This window comes from Narcine bancroftii, chromosome 12 (genome assembly GCF_036971445.1).
Source record: "Narcine bancroftii isolate sNarBan1 chromosome 12, sNarBan1.hap1, whole genome shotgun sequence".
In the NCBI taxonomy this organism is placed as follows: Eukaryota; Metazoa; Chordata; class Chondrichthyes; order Torpediniformes; family Narcinidae; genus Narcine; species Narcine bancroftii.
Window position 1 is genome coordinate 25,391,846 of NC_091480.1, and position 25,325 is coordinate 25,417,170.

Genomic DNA, 25,325 nt, shown 5'->3' on the forward strand with positions numbered 1-25,325 from the left:
GGGGCGGAGACAACGCTGGTGGAAGCGTTCTAGGAGCCGTAGGACGAAGATTTATGGAGGGGGTAAATGCAGGCTTGTTTGTGGCTGACAAGTCCGATGCGGGACAGGCAGACACGGTTGCAGCGGTTGCAGGGGAAAATTGGTTGGTTGGGGTTGGGTGTTGGGTTTTTCCTCCTTTGCCTTTTGTCAGTGAGGTGGGCTCTGCGGTCTTCTTCAAAGGAGGTTGCTGCCCGCCAAACTGTGAGGCGCCAAGATGCACAGTTTGAGGCGTTATCAGCCCACTGGCGGTGGTCGATGTGGCAGGCACCAAGAGATTTCTTTAGGCAGTCCTTGTACCTCTTCTTTGGTGCACCTCTGTCACGGTGGCCAGTGGAGAGCTCGCCATATAACACGATCTTGGGAAGGCGATGGTCCTCCATTCTGGAGACGTGACCCACCCAGCGCAGCTGGATCTTCAGCAGCGTGGACTCGATGCTGTCGACCTCTGCCATCTCGAGTACTTCGACGTTAGGGATGAAAGCGCTCCAGTGAATGTTGAGGATGGAGCGGAGACAACGCTGGTGGAAGCGTTCTAAACTATTATTATAATTGTTATTAAAACTATTATAATTATTAGAATGAAACGATCACCTCCAATCACAGGAGCTTGTCTGCGCGTTCGAGAATGGGTTGGTAGATTTACTGAGCAGTTCAGATGCACTCAGTAGGTGTGTGTGTGTCTTCCAGGAAGCAGCAACTCCAATTGTTGAGGATGTGAGGCATTCTGGGTATTGTAGTTTTTAGTAAGATCCTCCAAACTACATCTTCCAGCACATTTCACCCCCCCCCCCCTTCCCCCGAGTATCAAATAATTTTACCTGCTATCAAGAAACATCACAAGTCAAGTATTGAGAAAGGATTATTTGGGTGGGGGAGGAGTTTGGTCCAGCGAGAGCGTGACGCTCACTTCCGGTCACGGCTCGCGTCATCGGGAAACAAGATGGTGGCCTGTGGTGAGGTGCGGGCGTCGCTTTCCTTTCTGGCCTCAGCCTCCGGGTCCGGGACGGCCGAAATATGATCGCTGCCCCCGATGTCGTGGCTCTCACTCGCGAGGACGACCATGGGGAGCGGTCCGGCGAAGGGCCGGCAGCCCATTTCCCGTTTCCACCTGAAAACCCCTGGTCCAAGACGGCCACGGCTAAATTCGAGAAGGATTTCATTCTGATTTCCGAGTTTTCCGAGCAGGTAGGCCCTCAGCCTTTGTTAACGATCCCGGACAATGCCCGCGGTAACTTTGATCTCAACTATTTCTCTCTCAGGATCATGTCTGTCGATTATCAAGCTTCTTTTGTGGGGCACCCTCCCGGGACGAGTTATCCCAAGCTCAACTTCGTGGAAGACTCCAAGGTGGTGCTGGGGGACTCGAAGGAGGGGGCTTTCGCTTACGTTCATCACTTGACCCTCTATGACTTGGAGGCGAGGGGCTTCGTCAGGCCGTTCTGCGTGGCCTACATCTCCACGGATGAAAACAAGATCATGCAGCAATTCCAAGAACTTTCGGGTGACTTTTCCAAAGCCTCCGAATGTTTAAAAACCGGGAACAGAAAGGCGTTTGCCAATGAACTGGAGAAGAAATTAAAGGACCTCGAGTATACCCGGAATGTGTTACATCAGGAAACGGAAATCCAAAAGAAATCTAACGATAAAGGATATTACTCCTCAGTAGCAATAGAAAAGGCCAATGAGCTAGCCAATGTAGAAAAGTGTATAATTGAGCATCAAGATCTCTTAATGCAGATCAGAAATTATTCGTACAAAAAGACGAGAGATGGGGACTATTTTTCTTATGAACCAGAAAATGATCTGGATCCCTCGGACTCTGGGCTCGAGCAATTACAATTGTGTGAAAAAGTGAGCTTTTCCGACAGAAAATCTTACATACCCAAATTCACAAAAGCTAAATCAGCAAAATGCTTCGAAAAGAAACTGAAGACCTTAGAAGAGCTTTGTGACAGTTATTTTTTTAATCGGACATTAGAACAACTTCGACGGGTGGAAAAATTTTTCAGAGGGGATGTATGCTATCTCATGACCAGTCAAATTGAAAAATCACTTCTCCAGCAGCAACAAACCACTTCTTTTCTCTTTGAAGACCCACTCCTCTTCACTGGTGAAGGAAAGACTGAAAAGGAACAGCACAGTGAAAAACCACAGTCTGGTTTTCATATCAATCCTAAGGTTTTGAACCATTCTTGCCTATCAACTGAATCCACCGGCTTTGAGTCATTCAAGTCTTGTGTGGAGTCTGTAGCTATTAAACTGGATCAGCAAATCAGTGTTGAGAGTTATCATGAGACGATGGCTGATACCATTCCAAGCAAAAATCACCTCGGAACCTCAGATTATCTTGAATTAGAAGGAAAAGAGAAAGGAAGTATCAGTAGTGGTGAAAGCATTGAAGTCCTGGGAACAGAAAAGTCCTGCTCGCCTCTAACGTTGTTATCCAAATCTGAAAGTCAAACAAACTCACAGAGCCACCATCCAGAATTTGTGCGGAGGAAATTTGTACGTGCCAGGCGGACAAACAGCGAGGACAGCATTGAAGTTCTAAGTACCACTGAACCTCTTCTACCTGAGGACCTTAAGCCTGTCTATCCAACTGCAATACATGAAGAAGAACCACCTTCAGATCATAAAGAAATAAGGTTGAGCAGAGGTCTTGTGCAACCTGATACAAATCTGAACCATACTGATGAATTTGGCAATATAAGTTTTGAAAATAGAACCATAACCTTGTCTGGTTTGTATGAGCCTGTTGACCCTTCTTGTTGTATTGGGAAAGAAAGTCCAAACTTTACAAAGTCAGTACCTACATTTATAACTGAAGAATACAATGATGGAGTAGTCAATGTTCCACCACAACGTAGTAAAACCATAGGTCAGATATTCCACAGTGATTGCCTCGAGCAAGTTGATGGAGGTGGACTATACAACGCTGCAGACCAAGTCTTCTTCCCTTGTGAAAAAGAATATAATGATCTACCCGATAATGAAGAAACAAATCAAATTCAAGTGGATGAGTATATGGACAACATGAGTTCTATTAGTGCATCTTTATACTCTGATCGGACCCCTTCTCCAGCCATCCCAATCAATCCATCACTGAGACACTCTGGAAAATTCAAGAAGAATTCAGGGAAGAATTCCTTGTGGTTTATACGGCAATACTCTTTTGCACAGCAGGCAATATTTTCATTATTGTCTGGACGGACTCTTGTAGTAGTTGGTGAGCAGGAAGGAAAAGTCAAGAAGCTTATCAATGCCTTATCTATATTTGTACCCAGTAATGGTAAGGATGCAGATCCTGTAAAGCAATGGATAACTTCCCCTTTGCACGTCACTGAATTGCAGACCTGGAAACTCATTGGACTTCAGAGGTGTGTGGTAAATACATGGTACAACCAAGTCTTCGGATCTGTTTACTTTGCAATAAGTTTATACCTGACCATCTCAGACAAATTATAATTGCATTCAGAATTGGTGAATTCATTATACCTGTAGAGTAAATTAGAGAATAAGATGTAATTAACCTGTAGCTAATGAGACTATGGATCCCAGAGATGGAGTAAAGATTCTCAAAACTTCCTTGCAATTTCTTGATTTGTCTAATCAAATGTGAGAAGATTTTACAAATGTTTTACTTAGCAGATGCAAAACAAAATGCTGGAAGAACTCAGCAGGTCAGGCAACATTCATGGAAGGCCAAAGCTAGTTGACAATTTGGGCTGAAGTTCCTCATCGGAAAAGTAAGAAAGTGTATTGCAGTCTGACTCCCGTCTAGGTAGGGGCATGCTGGTATGCAGAAATACACAGCTGAGTTCCCCTTGAGAAAATCACTCACATCCTAAGAAATAAGTGTGACCTATTTCTGCAAATATGGAGACCATATTTATAGATCTCAGGAGTAAACCTTTAGTTGAGTTTCTTCCAGTCCTCGAATCCACATTAACCTTCTCTAAAGAAGACTAGTTAAATAATTAATTGAAATCTATGGAGTGAATGGCGCTTTCCAGCAATCTTTTTTCCACTCTTTCATTTTTCAGGGTCTTTTGGGTGGGGGTGGGGGTGTTGGAGGATTTGAGATACAATCATTATGCAGCATAAATTTGTTTACATATTTACTTTTTTATTTGACTACATGTATGGTCTAAAAAATGTTAAATAAAATATATTGAAAAAGACATGGCTGAATAAGGGAGGGGGGGGGGGAATGAGAGGAGCACAGTTTAGGAGGTGATAGGTGATGTGTTGCTCCAGTTTTCCAGCATCTACAATCTCTTAGTTACCTCCTGTTTAACCTTTGTGAGATACCAGGATTGCTTTTCAAAGTTGGACGGTTGGGGTCATTACTACTTGGACTTTAAAATTGGATCTGTAGAAAATTCAACTTTTCAGATGTTAAAAATGTTTTGTTTAGGATGACCACCTTTTCACCTCCAAAGAAGTAACACACATGACCCATTCTTTCAAACCAAAGATTCCTCCATTTCATAATGGAGATTGACCTATGACATTAGTAGGATGAATTAAATTTTAGCTCAATTTGCAATAGATTTCTGAAGAGTTTTTTTTAGTTGTTACCTCCAAAAGCAACTTAAATTGGTGCACAAACATCAATTGTTTGAGAGCTCTAAATTCATTCTCCAATGCAATAATGCTTGGTGTGTGTCTTATAAAATCTTAACTGCTGTTTGTGTAATTCTAGTGACTTGACTATACATACCTTTTATATTTAAAACCAGCTCTTGGACATTTTGCACTTAAACATAATATTGCTATATCAGGTTAATTTCTTACCTCTTACACTCAAAATGAAACACATGTTTTCTACATGATAAAACACCATATCTGCACCAAAAGCATTTCCTGTGTGAATGTGGAAGATATTAAGCCACATTAATAGTGAAAGAAGGTCTTGTAAAGCTTTCGTTCTGCTATCCCATTTCCTTACTAAAACCATTCAGAATATGTGTAATGTTCTGAGTTCCCCAAATTATTATGCTTAATGTTTATCCTAGACTTGTCATTTTTTAGACATCGCTATGGAAAAAAAATTATAATTGATCCAACTGGTGAAGTTTGCTGTCCTTCTGATGTCGTGCTAATGGTATCTCACAGTTAAGGAAGAATAGCAGTTGCAGTGTCAATAACTTGGTTTAAGCATATTTGCAATCTCAAGCCATGCCAAATGAAGTGGATGGTCATGCATGACCAACAACATCCAAGAGATATGGTACTTTTCCAATATAATATGAAAATGCAAATTTGATCCCAAAATCTACCCAATCACGTTATACAAAAAATATTCCGGGAATGAGGTTTTGATTGTTCTCTGTCACTTAGCTGAAATTGAGATGATGTATTGCTTGTTATTCTAGGGTAGCATACATTGGACAACAGAAAAGTTATCCTTTACTTGTATCTAATTATAGTATCTATTGTGAATCAGTAGAGTACTGCAGGATGAAATTGTCAGTGATGTTAATTACAAACGGGAGCAAACATCTTTGTGAAGTCATCCAATCTGCAAATTATGTCCATTATTGTGATTAGTAGTCACTTTTGGTCTTCTATTCTTTGGTGACTTCTGTCAAACATTGCCATCCGTGGTCATCAGTGTTTTTAAATAAATGGGTTTTTTTTTAGTTTAATGTAAAATGGACTGCCTGTTTGAATCTCAAATGAATCGTGTAGCATTCATTACTTCGATTGGATTTGAACAGCCAGAATAGAAATCTTGAAATTGGAGCTCCAGCTGAATAAATGTTCCCATGGGATACAGACAGTCCTATTGAATAGAATTGGTAAATGTTTTGTTTCTTTTACTTTTCTAGAATAGCTTCTCCTCTGGGTACCAGTATGCTGCATTCGCTGAATCGGTATAGTCGCTACATCAGCATTCTAGACTGTGACAACAAAACCCTACGTTGCCCGCAATATAAAGGACAGCTGATCACCAGAATGGCAGACCATAGGACTCAGATAAAGCGGGGCAGCACCTATTATATGCACGTTCATAATATGCTTACCCAGCTCTGTTCCCAGGCTTTCCTCTATACTTTTTGCCATCACCTGCACCTTCCCATCGATGAAAGAGAAAGTGAAGAATCTGTCACCTATCGCAGAATAAACTTTTTAAAGCATCATCTGGGGCTGATGAATGATGATCGCAAAATTGTGCAATACTTTGCAGAATTAATAAAGACGTACTACTTGCATGAACCTCCAAAGGGCTCAAATCCGATTCTACGATTTAACTACGTCCCCACTGTTGTGTTTAAGATCTAATTCTGCAGCATTGTCCATTTCAGAGATGAATTTGTATCCTGTATTTTGATCACAGAAAACCATGATCTTTCTTGTGTTTTTTCTCTCCTTTGTTGTTGCACTATCACTTGTATCATCCAAAAGGAGCAATCTGGTTCTGCTCTGTCCCATTTCCTGTCGAGTCTTTGGAGATTTTTGTGGGACAGGAATGGTATTTAAAGTTGACAGCATGTTAATGGAATCCAAAAAAAAAACAAGGTGAAGTAAGAGGATCAAATTGAGATATCACAAGATTAGTTCGAAAGTGATCTAACTTGTGTTGCTAAATTATTATTGTGTTTATCAATTTTGGCTAATTTATGGATGATTGTGTTGCAACACTTGAGTTAGAACACAATTATCTGCAGTCTTTTCCAATGTGAATAGTATTTCATTGTTGTTATCCAAAACATCAATTCATCGTTCAGTATTGATGAAGGGTTGATGTAAAAAGGTTGCATACATTGTGGTTTTATTGCAATGTTGCTTTTTCACGAGCTGGGACATTAACTTTCAACGGGGAAAAAAAATCCACATCACTAATTATAACTGATTGGATCCAAGTTTCATGCTTCTTTTGCATTTCTAGCTGTGTGAGGTCCCGTTTACTAAAATATACATGGGCTAGAATTAAATGTATGTGTTTATCTATGACTGCTTAATTACTTTATTTCAGGGTCAGTACTTTCACTCAATGGGAAGTGAAACCTCAAATCAATTAGAATTTTAAAAGGGAATAAAAACGCTCATGATTTATTTTAATTTGGGGAAGAAAAATGTGCTTTGAAGTATGCAGATTGTTGTATTTTTCTCTTTGCCACTAGAAGATGGTGGTAACTAGAAAATTGGTTTTACCTTAAAGAACTGAGAAGAAATAAAATGGATCATTCTGGCTTAACTTTGAAGCTGTACAATTGGCTCTCTGCATCCCTCTTGGCTTAGTCAAGAACATTGTGATGAAGCAGACCCTCAAAAGAAGGAACAACATATAATTTTGCTTCTTTACCTTGCTCATCTTGGCTGTGCCTCTGATGTGAACCAAAGTATACTGATTGATACCCCACCTTGGGTTGATTGAGGCACTTCGAGTTGAAACAAGACCATAATATTCATCCCTGTTTATACAGATCAAACAAGCAAGAAAAGTGTGGGTTTTTTTTTTGGTTTATTTAAAAATCTGACTACTTTCAAGCATTTTTGAGTCCCTTTGATGCTTGAACAAAATATTTTATAATCTGCACAATGAAAATAAGGGTGAAAGGAAGACCTTGAATGTTATGCCATGTTGCTATCCTGAACTAAATCCCCACAAAATACAACAGTTTAACTAGAGTTATTGTTGGAAAATAGCAACTTGCTGAAATTTTCTTTACAGAATTAGTAAGACCACAGTAATTATTAACAGACTGGGGTCTTTCAGTGGTCTATGTAAATGTAACACTGGCATCAATAGAACATGATTACTGCATTAATTTTAATTGCATTCAAGGATGCATCAGGTGTATTTTGGACCGCATGAGATTTTTCTAAATGCCATCTATGGATGAACTTTTTGGTTTCACAGCAACAATGATTGCAGCTAATGTTTGCACACTATTTGGATATTCAAATATGATCTATCATAATCAGATGGATTTTTTTTTTACTATTGTTACGACGAAACTGTAGAATAGTCTCTAATTTTTCACCTCCACCTTCAACATTCTGTCTTGAGTCGTCAGGTTCTTCAGGGCAATGATGACCAAAAAAAATCTTCATTTTCTTGGTATTTATTCTTAATTTGTAAGCATAAATACACTACTACATATTAATATACATTTAGTTTTTGGACCTATCAATGCAAGGTGGGCTTACAAAATGGAATGTAATCTTCCAGGAGAAATGACCCCAAATGGCTATTCCTCAAAATCCGTTGTACTTATTATTGTTGCTGTGGCCTATGTTAATTATCACCTGTCTATGGATCAATACTAGCGTATAATGCACTGAGCTATCAACCATTTTAATTGCCATTCTTTCCAAATTCTATTTTCTGGCAGTCCACAATTTGTTAATCTACTGCTTCTTACAACCCGCAGTGACACTTCCCTTCCCATCCACTCCTAAAAATACTCATCAGACAAAATGTTATCCTCCCATGTTTTCTTGTATCAAAATAATTCTAATGTTGAAGTTTCTAACACCACCACACCACTTTGTTTCATTTTTCTTTCCCAAAGTGTTAAGACTAAATAATCTTCCAGTCCTAGTTGAGAATTGACCAAAGTATTCAAAGGATAGCTTCTAATGTTATTTTGACTTGCACGAAGAACTCAGAAATATTCTGGAGGCATATAATATTTGTAACAGACTTGAAATTGTTTGGAGAAACTAATTAGGTTTAGTCAATGGCCATGTATTCTACCATTTTCCTATTATTACAATTCACTCTTGTGAGTTGTATTCTTGTACATTATGTCACAATAGGATCTCCGTTTTCATTCATTCCAATAAAAAGATATGCTGCAGTGCTCTCCAGTCCAATTTGCTGCATTGTATTGCACATTAGGTTTTAGGCAAGCAACTTGAAAGAAGGAATAAAGCAATTACTTGGGATCTCATCCTCTGGTTTTCCTGAAGTTACTTCCTTGAGAGATGCAGGTGCTGCTGGCTTCTGGAATCCTACTGTTTTGCTGTGCAAGCTTTGTCTGTGGCTGGTAGCTTGTTCAATGACACCTAAACCTAGTCTAGGATACTTGGTTTGCAGACTTTTCAACAAGGTTTATTGGATTACAATCAGAAACCGGATGCTTGTTGCCCCAGAAGTACTGAGGGGAATTGTATCACATTGGCAATTCTTTCAATCTGACTTGGAAATTAAAGAACATCTTAAAATTATTTCATCCTCATTCAACAGCATGTTATAAATTTATATTTTGTTTGAATTGTTTTGGTAGTCCTCAATTATCAATGCTGATTTCAAATATTTTATATACAGTTTCTTTTGTATTGCTTGAAGGTTTTTTTCAATTAACATTTTAAAGATCAATTGGAATTGATTCCACATGTACTTTGAGGTGTAAAGTGTAAGCTGGTCCCTTTCAACTGCCATCTGAAATGTATTAAATTAATTTGGCCTGCGGCATTTTTATTAGAACAAATAAGCAGTTTAAAAAAACATTTAAACTGAGCAGTCCTACTAATCCATTGGCCAAAACAGACTCGCATTCATTTTGCATTGAAATTACTGAGTTATTGGATTATACAACAGAAAAAATGCAAAGTGCATATTTGATCTAAATTATGAGAATAAGGGGAAAGTCCTAAACAATTGTTAAGCACCCATTGAATGTATGTTTAGCCAATGTTACAAGATGAAAATGTGAACTTGCTCTAAGATTGGAAAAAAATGGCACATCCTAACTGCATTAGTAACTTTAATAATTGCTCATTTAAAGATGGATTTTAATTCCTGCCGCAAGATGTATGATTTTATTCAGACGTGTACTGTGAATAGTTGTTTGCACTATGTCATAGATTCTCTTTATCCCTAACTGAGAACAGCTGACAGTAGCTACTGTGTAATATGTGCATGTGTGTTTTGTAATTATGGAAGTAATTAGTTAAAGCAATGCCAACCGTTTCATTTTTTTAGAATGTTCTTTTGCTTATTGGTGCTCATTCAACATTTTCCTCTTGAAATGCCCATTTCCCTGAGCATGAATATCAGGAAGAGCTAGACATTTTGTCCTCTTTTCGTTGACCGCAAACTTCCAAGAACTGGCAGGGCCAATATGTAAGAGAGCTTGCTGCTATGTTTTCTTTGGACAATACTTGCTTCTATCATCAATTAAGCAATGATGCCTTACAGAACTGGAAAATAGAATTTAAATAAGAGAAATTTGGGATGTATTGCTCCAATCTTGGGATAAAGGGGATTACAAAGCACCCTGATTACTTATTACACTTTTTGAAAACCCAAAAGGCCTGACTTCCAGTAATTTATTTCTGCCCCGTTGAATTAGAAGGCCCGAACAATACCACTGAATGCAAAAATTCAGTGCCTAGCTGCAGATGTGACAGGTTGTTCCAAATGACAGGTAACAGTATTAATGCAATAAATAATGTTTTGATTTTCACTCAACTTGATTTCTTGCATGAAGTGGCCCAATGTTATCTACCTGAAGATTATATTTGGCTTAATCAAGAAATGTTCCATCTTTATCAGCTTGGATGTGTTTGCATGTCACATCCTGAAATTGCTGTGTGCAGGAGCATGATTTTTTTTTAAATTGTGGCACAGTGTACTTTGAATTTTTACTCAATATCCTGAACATGTAGGCAAAGAGAGTCTGTAACTGTATGGTGATAATGTGCATGGAAAATCACTTGCAAATATGGATTTCTTTTCCAGGGATAGAATTTAACAATGTGGTTATTTGAAATGTTCTAAATTATTTTAATGCACACCTGACAGTAATTGGATTAACAAATTCTACTCTTCACCATATGCCAACTCCCTCCATTTATTAAATTTATAAAGAAACAAATGTTGTAAACATTTAACAATTAAATACTTGGGTTGGGACCTGGTATTGGACAGAGAAGCAGCTAATATTTCAGGTTCATTGAAAGTTTGCTGTTGAGATTTTGCAATTCTGTGTGTATCCCAATCAAATAAAAAGAAATCCATTCTGGTTGGAAAAGAACTGTCCAGTTTCAGAAAGTGATTACCAGCACTTGCATACTGTTAATATATAGAAAAGTTCACTTTTTTATGTATATCATCCTACAATGGTCACTGTCTGAGTCACTCAATTCTAAGGTCACTTCAAAACTATAGAGCTCATGCAGCCTTCTGTTAGTTTGGGGAACATGCATAATTGTATTGGTAGTTAAAATAACCCACCAAATGCAAAATAATGATTTTGGAAGACCTAGATGAAATAAGGTAGGCCCTGAAATATTAGTAGTTTTTTTTTTAACCCTGTAGATAAAATATAGGGTTGCAAACTTGATCTTTTTTGGGCTGCAATGTTTATTCAACTGAACGTATGACCATAATTGTAAATTCTGACCCTGTAACGGGGAAATTTTTTTTTTTAAAGTACATTTCAACTTGCACTTTCTTGCTTTTTAAATTTTGCACTAGACCCAATGGTTTTTAAATGCCAGATGCTGTAACTTGTGTAATTGTTGTATTTGAAATTGTATGTCTATTTAATTATTGTCTTGGAAAATGTTGTGCCTTCCACTTGTAAACATCGTGTACCTTAATAAAACATTTTGGAACTCATTTTGTTGGAGTTTAAGTTTTTCTAAGTATCGTAATTATTTACCAAACAGTTATTGTACATTTTTCTTTTTGCCTATGGTTTTGTACCTCTTGAGTTGGATACACTGGGCCACTGCTGAGTTAAAGGAATATGACCGGTTTGGCAGAGCTCTAATTCAAAGTAATTAAAGCATAGGCATACATTTTCCTGAATTGTCTAACACATTGACATTGCAAAATTATTCCATACTTGGTATTTACAATGCAATATTAAATCAATAAATGAATTCTTACTTCTAAATTAAAACTGGTGCTGAAGGAGTATGAATAGAGGAAATTTTAGAATAACTGCTCTTTTCTCATCAGGCTGAACTTTATTAATGCTGAAGGAAAAATAAACTACTGGAATTGATTTGCAACTTTCCTACACATTCATTTAAAAAAAAAAGATATTTTAAGAAATAAAATCATTGCAGGATAATCTGAAGTGCAGAAATTCCTTTCTGAAGATATTTGTAAAGATAGATATGCTTTGTTAACTAATTTATGGGAATCTTGCCCTTTACTGCCTGAGACATTGTAGTAAGGCCATAACCAGGCAACATCTCCAGAACTGAAAACCGTTCTGATCATTATAGTAGTGGAACTATTTTGTGCCACTCAAAGGACTGGAGCATTCGAGTAAAGGGAAGAACTGGATAGTCTGGGTTCTGTTTTCAATTGGGGAGATTTAATTGAAGTGCCTAAAATTCTGAGAAATCTTAGTAAAACCGATACCTGTTTCTTTTAGTTTAGTCAATCAGCAGAGAGATACGAGATGTTCTACAAGCTACGAATGCGACTCCGGGCTCAGGGACATTTTGATAACGAGCGTGTCTGAACCCATCAGGACACCCACGATGCACCAGGGTCATGGCAGGTTGCCCCCAACCCCAGTGGATGGCACCCCAGATCCGTCGCATCCACCAAGCCGACTGTCCAGGATTCAGCATCTGTGCCGCAGCCCGTACCACGGCGGTCACAGTGGCAGACCAGACAAAAAGACACCATTTGTAAGAACATTTAACTCACTTCACCCCACTGGACTCTTTCTCCATCGAGGAGCGAATGAGGTAAACCACTGGCTGTGTTAGTACTGATTATAGTTCATCTGGATACATCCCTTACTGACTGTGGCTCCTCTCACAGACCCCCTTAATAAAAGCAACTGCCACAGCTCCCTCCTTAGCCCAGGGCAGCTGACCACCATGAGCGTGCCTCCATTCTTATGGTTAATAAAAGCCTAACCTAACCCTTAACCCTAACATCAGTCCCTGTACAACTTTTTGAACTAATTGATGGTGCATCACCGTGGAGAGTATTGTGGCTGGTTGCATCACCATCTAGGGCAGAGGAGCCAACCCACATGGCAAGCCACAAAAGAAAAACACTCCAGAGGGCCGTTAACTCGGCCTTCCACATCACACTTCAGTCCATCGAGGACGTCCCACAGGAAGCTGTCTCAAGAGAGCAGCCTCGAAGCTCAAGGACCCCCATCACCCATGCCCACTTCACTCTGCTGCCACCGGGTCAAAGGTCCCTTGACACTGCCTCAACCACCCGGAGGCCTCGACCACGGTTGGAGCCCAGGGCCTGTAACAATTACTGTGGGTCTGTCTCTCCCCCTCCCCCTCCCCCTCCCCCTCCCCCTCCCCCTCCCTCCCCCTCCCCCTCCCTCCCCCTCCCCCTCAGGCGGCACCAGACGGGCTTGTGTCATCCCGAGGACGCCATTCCCACCGACCCCCGGACCTCGCCAGCTCTGGCCACGGATCTAAAGCACTCACTTGACTGATGACACGAAAGAAACCCCCTCCCCCTCCCCACCCCCACATTATCCCGAGATGTGGTGGCTCCTCTGAACCAACGTCGGCCGCGAACCCTTCCAAAGTCCGAACAACGAGGCCGAGGGGGGGGTGGGGGGCCGTTGCCCTTGACGCTGATTCGGCGCCGGACGCCGTGCCACGACTCGGCGCCGTGACGTCAGCGCTGCATGCCGGGAGTTGTAGGTCGGCGCCGGGCGTCGGCCCCGCGCTGCCCGGCGCGCGGGACTACATTACCCGCCGCGCGGCTCGCAGGCAGGCGATTGACGGAGCGAAGGACCCCTCCCCCCCTTCGCCCGCCCGATGCTCGTCAAGATGGCAACTTGTGGACGGAGGCGCCGTGTCAGCGGGTTGAGGGAAAGGTGAGCGCGGCCGCGCCCTTGGGAAGCTTCCTCGTTCGGCGGCGGGGTCCGGTCGCCTTGTGGTTGAGAGCCCAGCCGGCCATGGCGGCCCGCCTTCCTGAGGGCTCCATCCCCACTTGCCGGCCAAACCCACATAGGCCACGGCCTCCATTCGATGGGGGCTTCAGTCGAGAAGGACGTTAACCCCCCCCCCCCCCCAGGAGGAAAATCGAGGTGGCCGAGGGCCGTCGTCCCCGTCCCCACAGCTCTCCTGGAAGCCTCCAAACTTGGGAAGGCCCGTCGTTTGCTGGTGGGGGTGAGGGTGGGGGGGGGGGGTCGGACACATGAATTCATCAGGTGCATCTTCTGCACCACGGTGGGGGCCTCTGTTTTAGTTTTACCCGATCCGATCCCCCCCCCAAAAAAAAACAGCTCTTAACTTTTGTTGTAACAAGGAGCCTTTTGATGGTGAGGAATAAATTCATGGCAAAGGGGGAATAATGGATGGGTGCGGTGTCTTTATAGTTATGTGGGATAAAAATAGGTGCAAAATCTACGGTCAAGAACGTGCTATTTATTGCCCTGGGCGTGTAGAAATATTACAAGGTGGTATAATTCTATCTGTACTGATTGTTAGATGGAATATAACTCCTGCTTCCGTTTGATCCGGTCAACCTGAGAGTTGTGGAGTTGCTTTGGAACAGGTGAAGTGCAAGCACAAACATTTCTGTATATGATTTCATTCCGGTGCAAAAAAAACCCCACATGCACTGCCCTCTTTTACAGACCAAGACAAGAAACTGTTTATTGTCTGTAGCCCTCTCTATTTTAAATATCAGTGTCACTAGAAAATGGCTGGAAATTCCTGATCATAGAACTAAACTGATTAATTCTGCAGGTTGCTGATAAAACATTGAAAAGTTTCAATTTAAAAAAAAAATTGTCTGGGTTGGAAATTTAAGACCCTGCCCTGGGTTACAGAAAGAAAAGAATCACTTTTTGTTGCACATTTCCTGGCTTTAAAAAAAAATCTGAAAGTGCTTTACAATTACCTCGTCCATTTGTGATTTGTATTGTGTGTGTGTTGTTTATGATCTGCTTTCATGATTGAGGTCATCCCAAAGTAATTTGCAACAAGTGAACTGCCTTCTGAAATAAAATAGCAATGACAACAAGACACCTCATTTCTAAAGAACAGCTTGCCTAAGCAGTAATGTGATACAAGATTTCTTTTATTCTCAATGACATTACTTGAGGGATCCCCATGCTCTTTGAAATTGTGCCTTCTAATCTTTAATCTATGCCTGCGGCTCATCCGAAAAGAATGGTAATGTTCATGTTAGAAGTGCTGTTTAAATAATTTGGACTCTCCCAATGGTATACAGTTCTAAGCCATGAATCCAGATTTAACAATGAGTATCTTGGGATATAAATGCTTGTAGAAAGTTGGTACAATATTTTGAGTGTGGCTATCAAGCTGCCATTATTTGCTCTTAGTGGCTTACAAAGTCAGCCAGAGCATTCCATGCTCTGGAGCTTTGTATCCTTTCATAATGTATCAGGTTTTTCATTCTATAAGTTTTCATGAAAGATTGTCAATCTGAATATGAGCTCTATATCTATTCACAGATGCTACTTGACTTGCATCATTTGTGTGTTTTATCAAATGAGTTAAATTGTTTTTGTCTCTTAAGTTTTGCTTCATTCTTCAGCAGTAGACTGATTTGTAAAATCAGTATTCAGTATTCCTAACTTGTAATAGTTACCATTGAAAAGTCTATAGAAGGGGTTCTTCAGTTCAAGTTGCAATAATGTGCAGTTGACTAAATATGGAGCTGTAAGTTATTTCCTTTGCATTGACTTGTAACCACTGAACCCCGTTTATATTTCTTGCCCCATATTTTATCTAACCAGCCACTGTCCAAGTGTAGCATAAAAATTTTCATTGTTGTTTTTTAACTGTACTGGTAATTCAATTCTTCACAGAAAGCTACACAGCCAACATTCTAAACTGTTCATCGTGAGCCATTTAAGGTTGGGAGGAGAAGTTATTTGAGAAACAGCTGCATTGCAATACAGTCCCACCATCATATTTTTCATTGATTTTAACTTTTTTTAATGGTTAAGGAGAGGTGCCAGAAACTTTTTTGAAGATCTGTTGGGTAAACTGAAATAGCTATTATAACTAATGCAACTCATTTTAATTTGCTCAGCCTGAAAGTTGGAAATGAAGATAGTGTGTTTGGTGGAAATAATCCAATTTCATTTCATCTGCTTTTCTGATGATGGCTTTAAAAGTTTTCATGGATATCCAAAGTTATTAAAATGCTCAACTTCGCATTCCTTTTTAAAATAGTTTTCTTTTACTTCTGTGTATGCTGCAGGGCGTCACTAAATTCAACAGACTGCTACATCGTACGAGAAATTTACAACGGAGAGAATGCACAGGAGCAATTTGAATATGAGCTAGAACAAGCACTGGAGACCCAGTACAAGTATATTATAATTGAGCCAACCCGCATTGGAGATGAGACAGCGCGCTGGATTGCAGTCGGAAATTGCTTGCATAAAACATCTGTTATTGCGGGATCAGTCTGCCTGTTAACCCCAATAGCATTGGCTTCGGAATACGCCCGCTACGTAACCCTGCCTATTGGAGCCATCAGTGTGGCCTGTGCAGCGCTCTATGGCATTTCTTGGCAATTTGATCCCTGTTGCAAGTACCAAGTGGAATACGACACCTGCAAACTCTCCCAGTTACCGTTGAATACACTTACATCATCCACACCCGTGGTTCTGGTTAGAAAAGATGATATTTACAGGAAAAGACTCCATAACACAATAGCATTGGCTGCCTTGATGTACTGCGTTAAGAAAATCTGTGAGATCTGTGCAGTATGATTGGGACAAGTGGAACAGTTGTGTATTCTTACATATGACATTGTGTCAGTGGAGACTACAGGAGCAAGGTCTCACATAGATTTTCAGAAGTATCTTCCCCCTCGTGCACTGATATTTCCAGTTCACGTGATAGTTCTTGCCCACCTCAGTGATTTGATCCTCTGTAAAAGACCAGTATATACTTGACATTTGTTTAGGAAATCCAATATATGCACAACTACTGTTATTTCAGGTAATGGGCAGGCAGCTGATCCTCTCAATTGCTTTCATATTCCAAATAATTCCAAAAAAAGAGATCTGACTTGCATGAATTATTTGCATAACATTTTGCAGATGGGTCCTCATCAGTTCAGAATAGAACATTTCTATTTCAAAATTTTAGTGACTTTTAGCACTTGGGATTCAGAAACTTTATTGGGATTGTAAAGTAAAATGTGATCAAATATTATCCCTTGAAATTAATTTAATCTGACCTTGCTACAATTTTATTATTATAAGAAAGTTAATTAGGTTTGCAATTGAAATTGTCATTTGAAATGGCATTTGAAAGAGCAAGAGAATGAATATGTACATCTTCAGTGACTTGGCTTATGAATTTGCATGTAATTTGCCCTTCAAAGTAAATGGGTCGCTGCCACATTTAAAAGTTTTAAAACTTTAAAGGGTTAGAGGAAACCCTTCAATGTTAATGAGTGGTATTTTATTTTGGTCATTTCATTCGCTGTTTTTCTTTATTTTTGTGGTATTGGTCCCTTCTAGCTTCACAAACCAAATTCCATTTTGCCATCACTGTTTCTAAAGTGGTTGGAATCGATCAACATTTGAATCTGACAAAATTATTCTGATTTGGCGTGCAATGTTGTTTTGAGTTCCAAATTGTAACTGAGGAAACTCTGAAGTTAAAATTTGGTCTGCAGTGTACATCACTTGCTAATAGTTTCCCTGCAAACAAGTTATATTGTAATGAACAGATTTAAAACAAAAATGGCAATAGAAGGGAACATTTTAGATACAATCACAATTTTGCCAAAATTTTCCTAAGAATAACTTGGGTGATTTTTCCAACTTGACTCATTGACAGTACTTACTGCATGTTTGAGTGTTTTCATTCCTCATGGTATTATTCCATGGAAAGCAACATAAAATTATGAAGGTGCAATTTGGAGGATTGGAGGAGCCCCTGATTGGTTTCAAGATGTTCTAATACTCTAGGATCATAATGCAACATTCACACTTTTGTTGGTTTGCATTGTGGAAATAGTATTTGTGTGATGGTGTGACGAATTTGTGCATATGGTGGGGCAAAGTGTGTTCGTGTACATGACACACTTTGGGCATAAAGATATTGGGAATGTTATGCAAATTATATTTTAAAAGATAAATTTTTTGAAAAATTTATAGATAACGTGTATCTTGGACATTCTTAGACAATCCAATAAAAAATGAGAAATGGTGCTGGGAGTGATAAATGATGTGTTAGTGACTTGAGCAACATTCCTTTCCAGAGGTATTCATGCTGTGTAATGGAGAGCTTGTGTGAAGTTCTGTTGCTTGACCTGTTGATGTACTTTGTGGTGGCTGTCATTTTGCAGGTAACTGGATTAAAAAAGGGCTCTTTTCACTTTTCTCTATTGCCGTAAATCCACTTCTCAGGGAAGCAGGAGTTTACACTAAACAGACATTTTCAATGTTTGCTTAGTTTACAATTTCCCAACAATTGAGTCAGAAATGTTCTTCATGCATATATTCAACTGCAATCTGTGATGCTTGATGCTAAATTGCAAATCTGATGCAACAAATTATCATGATGTATCAAATTTAAAGTGGCATGCTCTTCAGCAGTGGTAGTCACAGTATGTAACTTGAGTCGCATTTGCAATCACTTTTAACCACATTGTGCACCACCCCAAACCTGCACATTTGCCTAAAATGCACAAATAGAGTCAATGTCGTAATCCAAGTATTCTATTACCTGTTGATAATAAAATGACATCCCTCTGAGAAATTGGATTTTTATGAATGAGACAATAATTCAAAATGCATTCTTGTGTGATGGAGAGCATCAATTTTGCCTTTGATCTCAGTTTCCTTCACCTCAGAATAAACGGAAGAAAACTCGCCCTATCCCTCAACAAAAAATCTTTTTATTTCTTTGGCCTTCCCCGTATATGCCCAAGATCACATAATTTAAAAAAAAATTGATGCAACTATCATACAGTAATATAAAATCTCATATTTGAATGAGGAAATTAAGAGTGTTGGAAAGCCTCAAGCTGCAGATCAAAGAGTTGCATGTGGCCCCAAGAGCTGCAGTTTGCACATCAGTGTAGAAATTGACATGCAATTTCATTGCAGAAACTCTGGAGCAACATTGTAAGAATGACAACTCTGAGATGAGAGTACCCACCACATCGTTTCATATCCCGCTCAGCCTCCCACCCTTTCCCTTCTGCCTCTTCCCCATGAAAATTTCCTCTGGCAAAATGTAAAATGGTAATTTACTCTTCCTATTCATTTTATGGCTTCTTTCATAAATATCCACATCAAGTAAATCGTACACTGCTTTGTCTTAAAGGCAATATGACCATTTTGAACAGCAGCACAATTTTTTCCAAATAACAACAGAAATTGCTGGAATCACTCAGCAGGTCAGGAGCCATCCATAGAAAGAGAAACCGGATTAATATTGATGCGGAAACAATTTCTGTTTTGAATTTTGATTTCTAGGATCAACAGAAGCTTTTTTAAATTTTCATTTTCTTCCAGTTGAAATCTCTTACCTTTTCTTTCTTCCCCTCCCCCCACCAGCTCAGCTGCCTTGCTTACCCCAACCAATATTATTTTAATTATAACTGTTCAACATTAATATAATCAGCTTTTTCATAACTTGAACAGAAAGGGATGCATTTATTTGAAGGCAATGGAAGCAAAATTAGCTGCCACCATAGAAAGCTACATTTTACAAGTAAATGTAAGTATCAGAGTTGCGTGATTCATACTGGATGCATTGGCATTAACGAGGAAAAAAAACTAGGAGCAGGAGGAGGCCATCTGGCGAGGATATTGACAGCTCAGTCCTCACATTAAAACATTTCCCATGAATATTTTAATAATTTTGGAAAACATTTGAATTTAATAAAGTTAGTAATATGGATTTCAAGCCAGTTGCTCATTCATGGGTTGGTATTTATGTTAAAAACCCATGACAAATGTCATTCAAGATGCAATGGTTTTGCATCGAAGTGCATCATTGCAGTTTGTGCATGCCATCAGAGTGCAAATTATTAATGGCTCCTTTGATGCCCAAGGTAGTATGAAATAACTGTGCCCTGTGGGCAATTTCAGTATTCTTTCCTATGTTCTGAAATATTTAAATTTTGGTATTTTAAAATGTGCATCTGCCAAATTAGATTAAATAGGCATGTTTAATGTTGCATTTTTTAGTGTTCTATAGTTTGAATTGCATACTGTAAATAAACTTGTTTGTGAGCAAATCAAATGTGTTGCCGTCAAAAGAAGGCAAATTTGATTTTGTCCCTTTGCAATAAAAGCATGTATTTTAAGATTCAGAATGTGGGTTATATCCATGATTGACAAGGATACTTCCAGGATCATTGGTTTACGAAGAATTAGGGCAGCAAAACTAATCGAGTCAACTTCAAATGAGTATTATTGTTACCCATAGCATAGAATGTAAAATACGCCCTTTGCCCATCAAATCTGCGCCAACCATGATGCCAAATTTACTTAATGTTCAAGACCGTCGTAATGAGTCTTAAATGTCACTAACGTATCTGCTTCTAATCCACCCACCAGGCAGCATGTTCCAGGCACCTTAACAACTTGGCATCCACATTTTTAAACTCCCACTATAAGCAATGACCTCTTGTATTTGACATTTATACTTTGGGGAGGGGGGGGGGAAGCCTCTTAACTGCCCAATATATGCCTCTTAATTTTGTAAACTATCAGGACTCAGCTGCCAATACAATCTAAGTTTGTTCAGTCTGTCCTTGTAAATGGTACTCTAAACCAGGTACCATCCTTATAAGCCCCTTTCCAAAGGCTACACCTCTAATGCAGTGACCTAAACTTAACTTTTATACAACTGCTTATGAAGGCAAATATCCAACATTCAGCCTTTACTGTCCATATTGCCACTTTCACGAAGATTCTTCTGTCCATCATTGCTTCCCAAGGGTCTTGCATTTGACCTTTATCTGGATTAAACTCCATCTGCTATTTCTCTGCTCATACCGCCTTTGACAATCGTATTATCCACAACTCCAATTTTTGTGTCATCTGCAAACTACTGGTCAATCACCATCTACATTTTCATCCAAATATTTTTTTATAATACATATAGAATCACAAAGTGATGAAATGGTCTTTCTGGTTCCTGAGTACATTGTTAAATTACCCAGCAGCAGCAGGTCCTCTTCGCTCATACTTTGAGATTGAGGGTGACTTGCCACTCTACGCCAGTGGTTTCCAAGGGTGCTGATGAAGCCATGGTTTGGTCATCGAGGTAGCGCTTGAGATGAAAAGCAAATCTTAGCTATTATAAAGTACACTGTTGGACATGTTGGTGTTGGTCAGGGATGGAATTGTCTGCCAATTTGATTCCACTTAGTCACATGCTTATTGTTGAGTACGTTTGCCTTTAAGAAAATGACTATCGATTCAATATACCTGATGGGATTTGGGGTATTTTGCTCAGACAATTTTCCTTGTCATGTCTGCAATGGGTCATTCATGTTTCCTATGAGTGAGGGGGTATGAAATTGCAGTTCTCCTCTAGACCCTGAACTTTATGCTGGAGTTGAGATCTTGGATCGTAGCTCTTTTCCTCAGGTGGCCTAAGGCTGCAAGAATATCTTAAATATTACAATTTCAATGGTTTGCCTTCACTGAGATGCAGCTCCTAAGATGTGGGAGTCCTGATGTTGCCTGTGTACCACATGAAGCATCACTTGTGGTCAATGAAGGCCCATTGGTAGAGAGATTTGTAGCATATGTGTTTATCCCATTCGTAGCTAAATCTTTTGATATTGTGGATCTTGGAAAAAGACTGGGTACAACACATGTACACATTCCAATTCATAAGCCAAACATATTGCAGTTAAGCCACAAAATAATGACACAAAATAAGTCACATTGGTCTATCTTGACTGAGTTTCAAGATGGGGAAAATGGTTGGACATTCTTTCTTGTTATAAAGCTCGCTTTGAATTCATGGGGTACTATCTTTAGAATGTAACATACATGAAATTCTTTAACTTTTGACTACTGTAAGGTCGGCAGAGAGTTGTCACTTGGTCCAGCATCCCTCACAGAAACCTACAACACCTGGGACTCCCCTCCGAGAACTGACCAGTCCTGTGCCCGTTTACCATCTGAGATCAGACAATCCCAGACGTACTCGGGCAATTAGGTGCTGTGAACGCAATCTGAAATAGAGCAGACTACAGAGTAATGAATATGTTGGAAGTTTGTGAACATTAAAACGCAACACCTCTATGAATGTACACATGCCTCTAGAGCTTTACATACGTACTAAAGCATTTTGGGTCACTTTATTTGAATAATTTTCAAAGAATTGTAGATGTTAGTTTTATATAAATGTCAGATGGTTTAAGATTGTGGGTGACAATGGAGCACAATTTGCTTTTTCTTTACATTTTTCAAGATAACTTAAAAGCTGACAGGATTTGGCTTTTCAGCTATTGATTTATAAAATGATAAATATGACATTAAATGGGAAGAAGAAAATGTATTATGGAATCATGCTGTTTTAAAATATCTGCTTTTATAGCTGAGATTGACTAACAAAGCAGAAGTTGGCTACAAAGGATCTAATCCGAACATATCAGCTACGCAATGGGTAAGTTCCCTGAGCTATTGAACCCTTTGTAAAATGTTTAACAAAAAACTTTTGTTTTTTGGGTGCTGAAACTAGGGATTTTTTTGGCATTTGCAAAGCCTGCTGGAATTTTTGTTGTTACATAAATCCTATTTGTAAAGACATTTACAAAATACTACAGGATGGTAAATTGTTTTATAACTTTTAACCTTGCATTTTAATATTCCAACATCAGTGTTGTTGAATATTTCAACATTTATTTCCAGACATGAGAATTTTTTTCTCTACACCCTAGGCGTGGGGGAAGAGGGGGAGGAAAATGCAAAAGCAAATTTGTAATTAGTTATCTTTAATGAACATGATCTTCAGTTGAAGTATGTTTGCTCAGGTTCAACTGAAATGTTATCAACACTGTTTGAACAGTATGCTTTGTATGGCAAAGATAACCATACAGAGATAACATTTCAGACTTAAGCTCTTCATCAAAGTATGAGCAAAATGGTGGTGGGGAGAGGGGCAGACAATTTGTTGTTTCATCTCAGTCTTATAATTAATTCAGTCTTGGTTCCATCTACTCAGTGAATAAACAAAATTTTCTGGGGCAATCCATTTTGTGCAGAATCATTCACAACAGCTTCAATATTCTTCAATGTCGGAGCTAGCTGATAAAACAGCAATGATATTTTAAAAATATAACCACCTTTCTCTTTGGCTTGGCTTCGCGGACGAAGATTTATGCAGGGGGTAAAAGTCCACGTCAGCTGCAGGCTCGTTTGTGGCTGACAAGTCCGATGCGGGACAGGCAGACACGGTTGCAGCGGCTGCAGGGGAAAATTGGTGGGTTGGGGTTGGGTGTTGGGTTTTTCCTCCAATATAACCACCAGTCCCCAGCTAAATAGTCTGATTAACTTTAGATAGACATTCTTGCAACTTTTCCTTTCTGCAATCATATTAGGCATTTTATGTTGAAGGCTCAATTCTGGAACTTCAAGAACCCAAGTTTGAAATCATAAAGATGTTGAGTGCTTAATACATTAATATTCAATTCCTTTCATAAAAATCATTTAAATATTAGTGTTGAGAGTTAAAGAAATTTTATACCTGATTGTTAATTTCAGTGTAATCTCTTTATTTTCCTTTTTCCTGTTGTACACTATGCATAAAAGTGGCTCTATTACCAGGAAATGAATATGTGCAAATTAGCCTTCCACTGTAGCTGGTAAAATCTTCTGACATTGAGATAATTTAATGAATAAAATGAAGAAGGGAGAAAAGTTCAAATCCAGAATGGACTCAAGCATTTGAAGCTTGTCAGGTCATCCTACACATCACATCATTTCACAGAGAAAAACTGCTCAATGTTACCATGTTATAAGCACTCCATAACCCCTTTGTCATTGATGACCCAGTGCAGGATCTTACAGGCTTTGAAGCATTTTAATATATTTCATAACTAACGTTTCCTCATGTACCTATACACTTAGCATAAGGAAAACAGAGCAGCAGATCTTTGCCTTCTCACAAAATTCAAACTTTTTTTCCATTTCTCAGTGCTTTCACACAGAAATATAAGCTGTAAACAGTATACATTTTCGGACTCCATCTCCAGGGGCTGTTTTCACTTTGGACTGATGTTGTAGAATAGTGCAACCACAGCCCAAAGTACATTTGGCCTCTGAAGATAAAATGAAGTGAAAGTCTGGATGCAGTTAGATCTCCTGACTCAAATATGCTTCAAATTTTGCACCCGTACAGATTTTGGTTTTGTACATATGTTCAAGTTGCATACTGTGAATGCAATGTTGTAAATTGGTTACAATCTATATTTTAATAGATATTTTAAACAATACTGGATTCTTTTAAATGTAAACTTAAAGATATGTTTAATCCCGCTTAATTTACCTTTGTCTCATGTAATTTCCAAAGCCTGTCCCAAAACTGAAAAACCATCAAAACAACATGGATGGAACTATAGTGGACGCATGTGAGCACCATTGACTTCCTCAACCCATTGCAGAAGATATGCTCCAAACGCTTCAGTAGGAGAGTGTTTTAGGAAGCCCAGGATGGGATTAATTATCCTTCATCTTGCACTCCTTTTTAGCTCTTGCTGCCATGATAGGAAAGAAGAGGCTTGGAACCAGGGTTCGCAAATAAATTGCAATAGTGGGGAGGAACCCTGCCATTACGACATCCTTCTTCTTTCTGCAAACTGCTGTAAGGATGGCTTCAGCTACGACATGAGGTTTGTAACCCTCTGCTGTATTCTTGTCCATCACTAAAGAGAAAAGCAATGGATCAATATAATGTACTTGTTCAGTGTAGACAGTATTTTTTTTCCATTTTTTGTCAAAGGACATGGAAGTCAACTGGCAGTTCAAGATCAAAAAAGTGGGAAAATAAGGCAGTTAACAACAGGTAAATCTTGTGTTTCTACTGCGTTCAGCTCATGTAGGTGTGTCTGACCACTATGCTGAACTCCCGTTTCAGCAAAATATTGATCTTAAAATGTCCTTCCTGTCCTTCAATTGCATGCATGACTTCTTGTTCCCCCCCCCACCCCCCTCGCACCCCCCCACCATTCTCCGGTAATTGCAATTCTAATACAGTGCCAGTGATCTGGGTTCAAATCCGTCACTGTCTGTAAGGAGTTTACATGTTCCTCCTATGGCTGCGTGGGTTTTCTCTGGGGGCTCTGGTTCCCTTCCATGTTCCAAAGACGTATGGGGTTAGTAGGTTATTTGGTCACATGGGTATATTTG

At 39.3% G+C, this 25,325-nt stretch overlaps 3 protein-coding genes and 1 long non-coding RNA gene across 13 annotated transcripts in view; 2 read left to right on the forward strand and 2 right to left on the reverse strand.

Annotated features, from left to right (window-relative positions):
• The first annotated feature begins 961 nt into the window (after nt 1-961).
• On the forward strand, nt 962-11,620 carry smcr8a (Smith-Magenis syndrome chromosome region, candidate 8a). Of its 2 annotated transcripts, XM_069906009.1 has the most exons (3): nt 1,139-1,224; nt 1,299-3,416; nt 5,874-11,620. In XM_069906009.1, exons 2-3 carry the CDS (start codon nt 1,303-1,305, stop codon nt 6,325-6,327), a joined length of 2,568 nt encoding a protein of 855 aa, XP_069762110.1. In that variant the 5' UTR covers nt 1,139-1,224; nt 1,299-1,302; the 3' UTR covers nt 6,328-11,620. The 2 variants fall into 2 exon arrangements, with proteins under 2 accessions (XP_069762109.1, XP_069762110.1); XM_069906008.1 differs by having other exon boundaries at nt 962-3,416.
• LOC138747083 (uncharacterized) lies at nt 1,991-13,606 on the reverse strand. Of its 2 annotated transcripts, none has more exons than XR_011347300.1 (4): nt 13,423-13,606; nt 2,853-2,995; nt 2,510-2,638; nt 1,991-2,385 (listed from the first exon to the last, which is right to left on the reverse strand). It is a non-coding gene; the product is annotated as an uncharacterized lncRNA (long non-coding RNA). The 2 variants fall into 2 exon arrangements; XR_011347301.1 differs by lacking the exon at nt 13,423-13,606 and adding an exon at nt 12,671-13,240.
• Nucleotides 13,345-24,855, forward strand: tmem11 (transmembrane protein 11). Of its 3 annotated transcripts, XM_069906017.1 has the most exons (5): nt 13,345-13,820; nt 16,184-16,598; nt 18,206-18,292; nt 22,516-22,584; nt 24,490-24,855. In XM_069906017.1, the coding sequence occupies exons 1-5, from the start codon at nt 13,762-13,764 to the stop codon at nt 24,559-24,561; spliced, it is 702 nt and encodes a 233-aa protein (XP_069762118.1). In that variant the 5' UTR covers nt 13,345-13,761; the 3' UTR covers nt 24,562-24,855. The 3 variants fall into 3 exon arrangements, with proteins under 3 accessions (XP_069762118.1, XP_069762119.1, XP_069762120.1); XM_069906018.1 differs by lacking the exon at nt 18,206-18,292 and having other exon boundaries at nt 13,347-13,820; XM_069906019.1 differs by lacking the exons at nt 22,516-22,584; nt 24,490-24,855 and having other exon boundaries at nt 13,356-13,820; nt 16,184-20,272.
• dhrs7b (dehydrogenase/reductase (SDR family) member 7B) overlaps nt 23,669-25,325 on the reverse strand; it is a 69,780-nt gene continuing 68,123 nt past the window's right edge. For all 6 annotated transcript variants that reach the window (XM_069906010.1, XM_069906014.1, XM_069906011.1 and 3 more), the window contains one exon: nt 23,669-24,841. In XM_069906010.1, coding sequence (XP_069762111.1) covers nt 24,636-24,841 — 206 coding nt within the window. In that variant the 3' untranslated portion in view covers nt 23,669-24,635. The remainder of the gene's footprint in view (nt 24,842-25,325) is intronic.

What these genes read in the sequence shown, in the direction of transcription:
- smcr8a (XM_069906008.1), top strand. Translation starts at nt 1,054, where the DNA reads ATGATCGCTGCCCCCGATGTCGTGGCTCTCACTCGCGAGGACGACCAT. An exon ending in AAACTCATTGGACTTCAGAG is followed by an intron (nt 3,417 to 5,873) that starts GTGTGTGGTAAA and finishes TTACTTTTCTAG; the next exon opens with AATAGCTTCTCCTCTGGGTA.
- tmem11 (XM_069906017.1), top strand. Translation starts at nt 13,762, where the DNA reads ATGCTCGTCAAGATGGCAACTTGTGGACGGAGGCGCCGTGTCAGCGGG. An exon ending in CATCCACACCCGTGGTTCTG is followed by an intron (nt 16,599 to 18,205) that starts GTTAGAAAAGAT and finishes ATTCCTTTCCAG; the next exon opens with AGGTATTCATGCTGTGTAAT. An exon ending in TGGTGGCTGTCATTTTGCAG is followed by an intron (nt 18,293 to 22,515) that starts GTAACTGGATTA and finishes CTGCTTTTATAG; the next exon opens with CTGAGATTGACTAACAAAGC.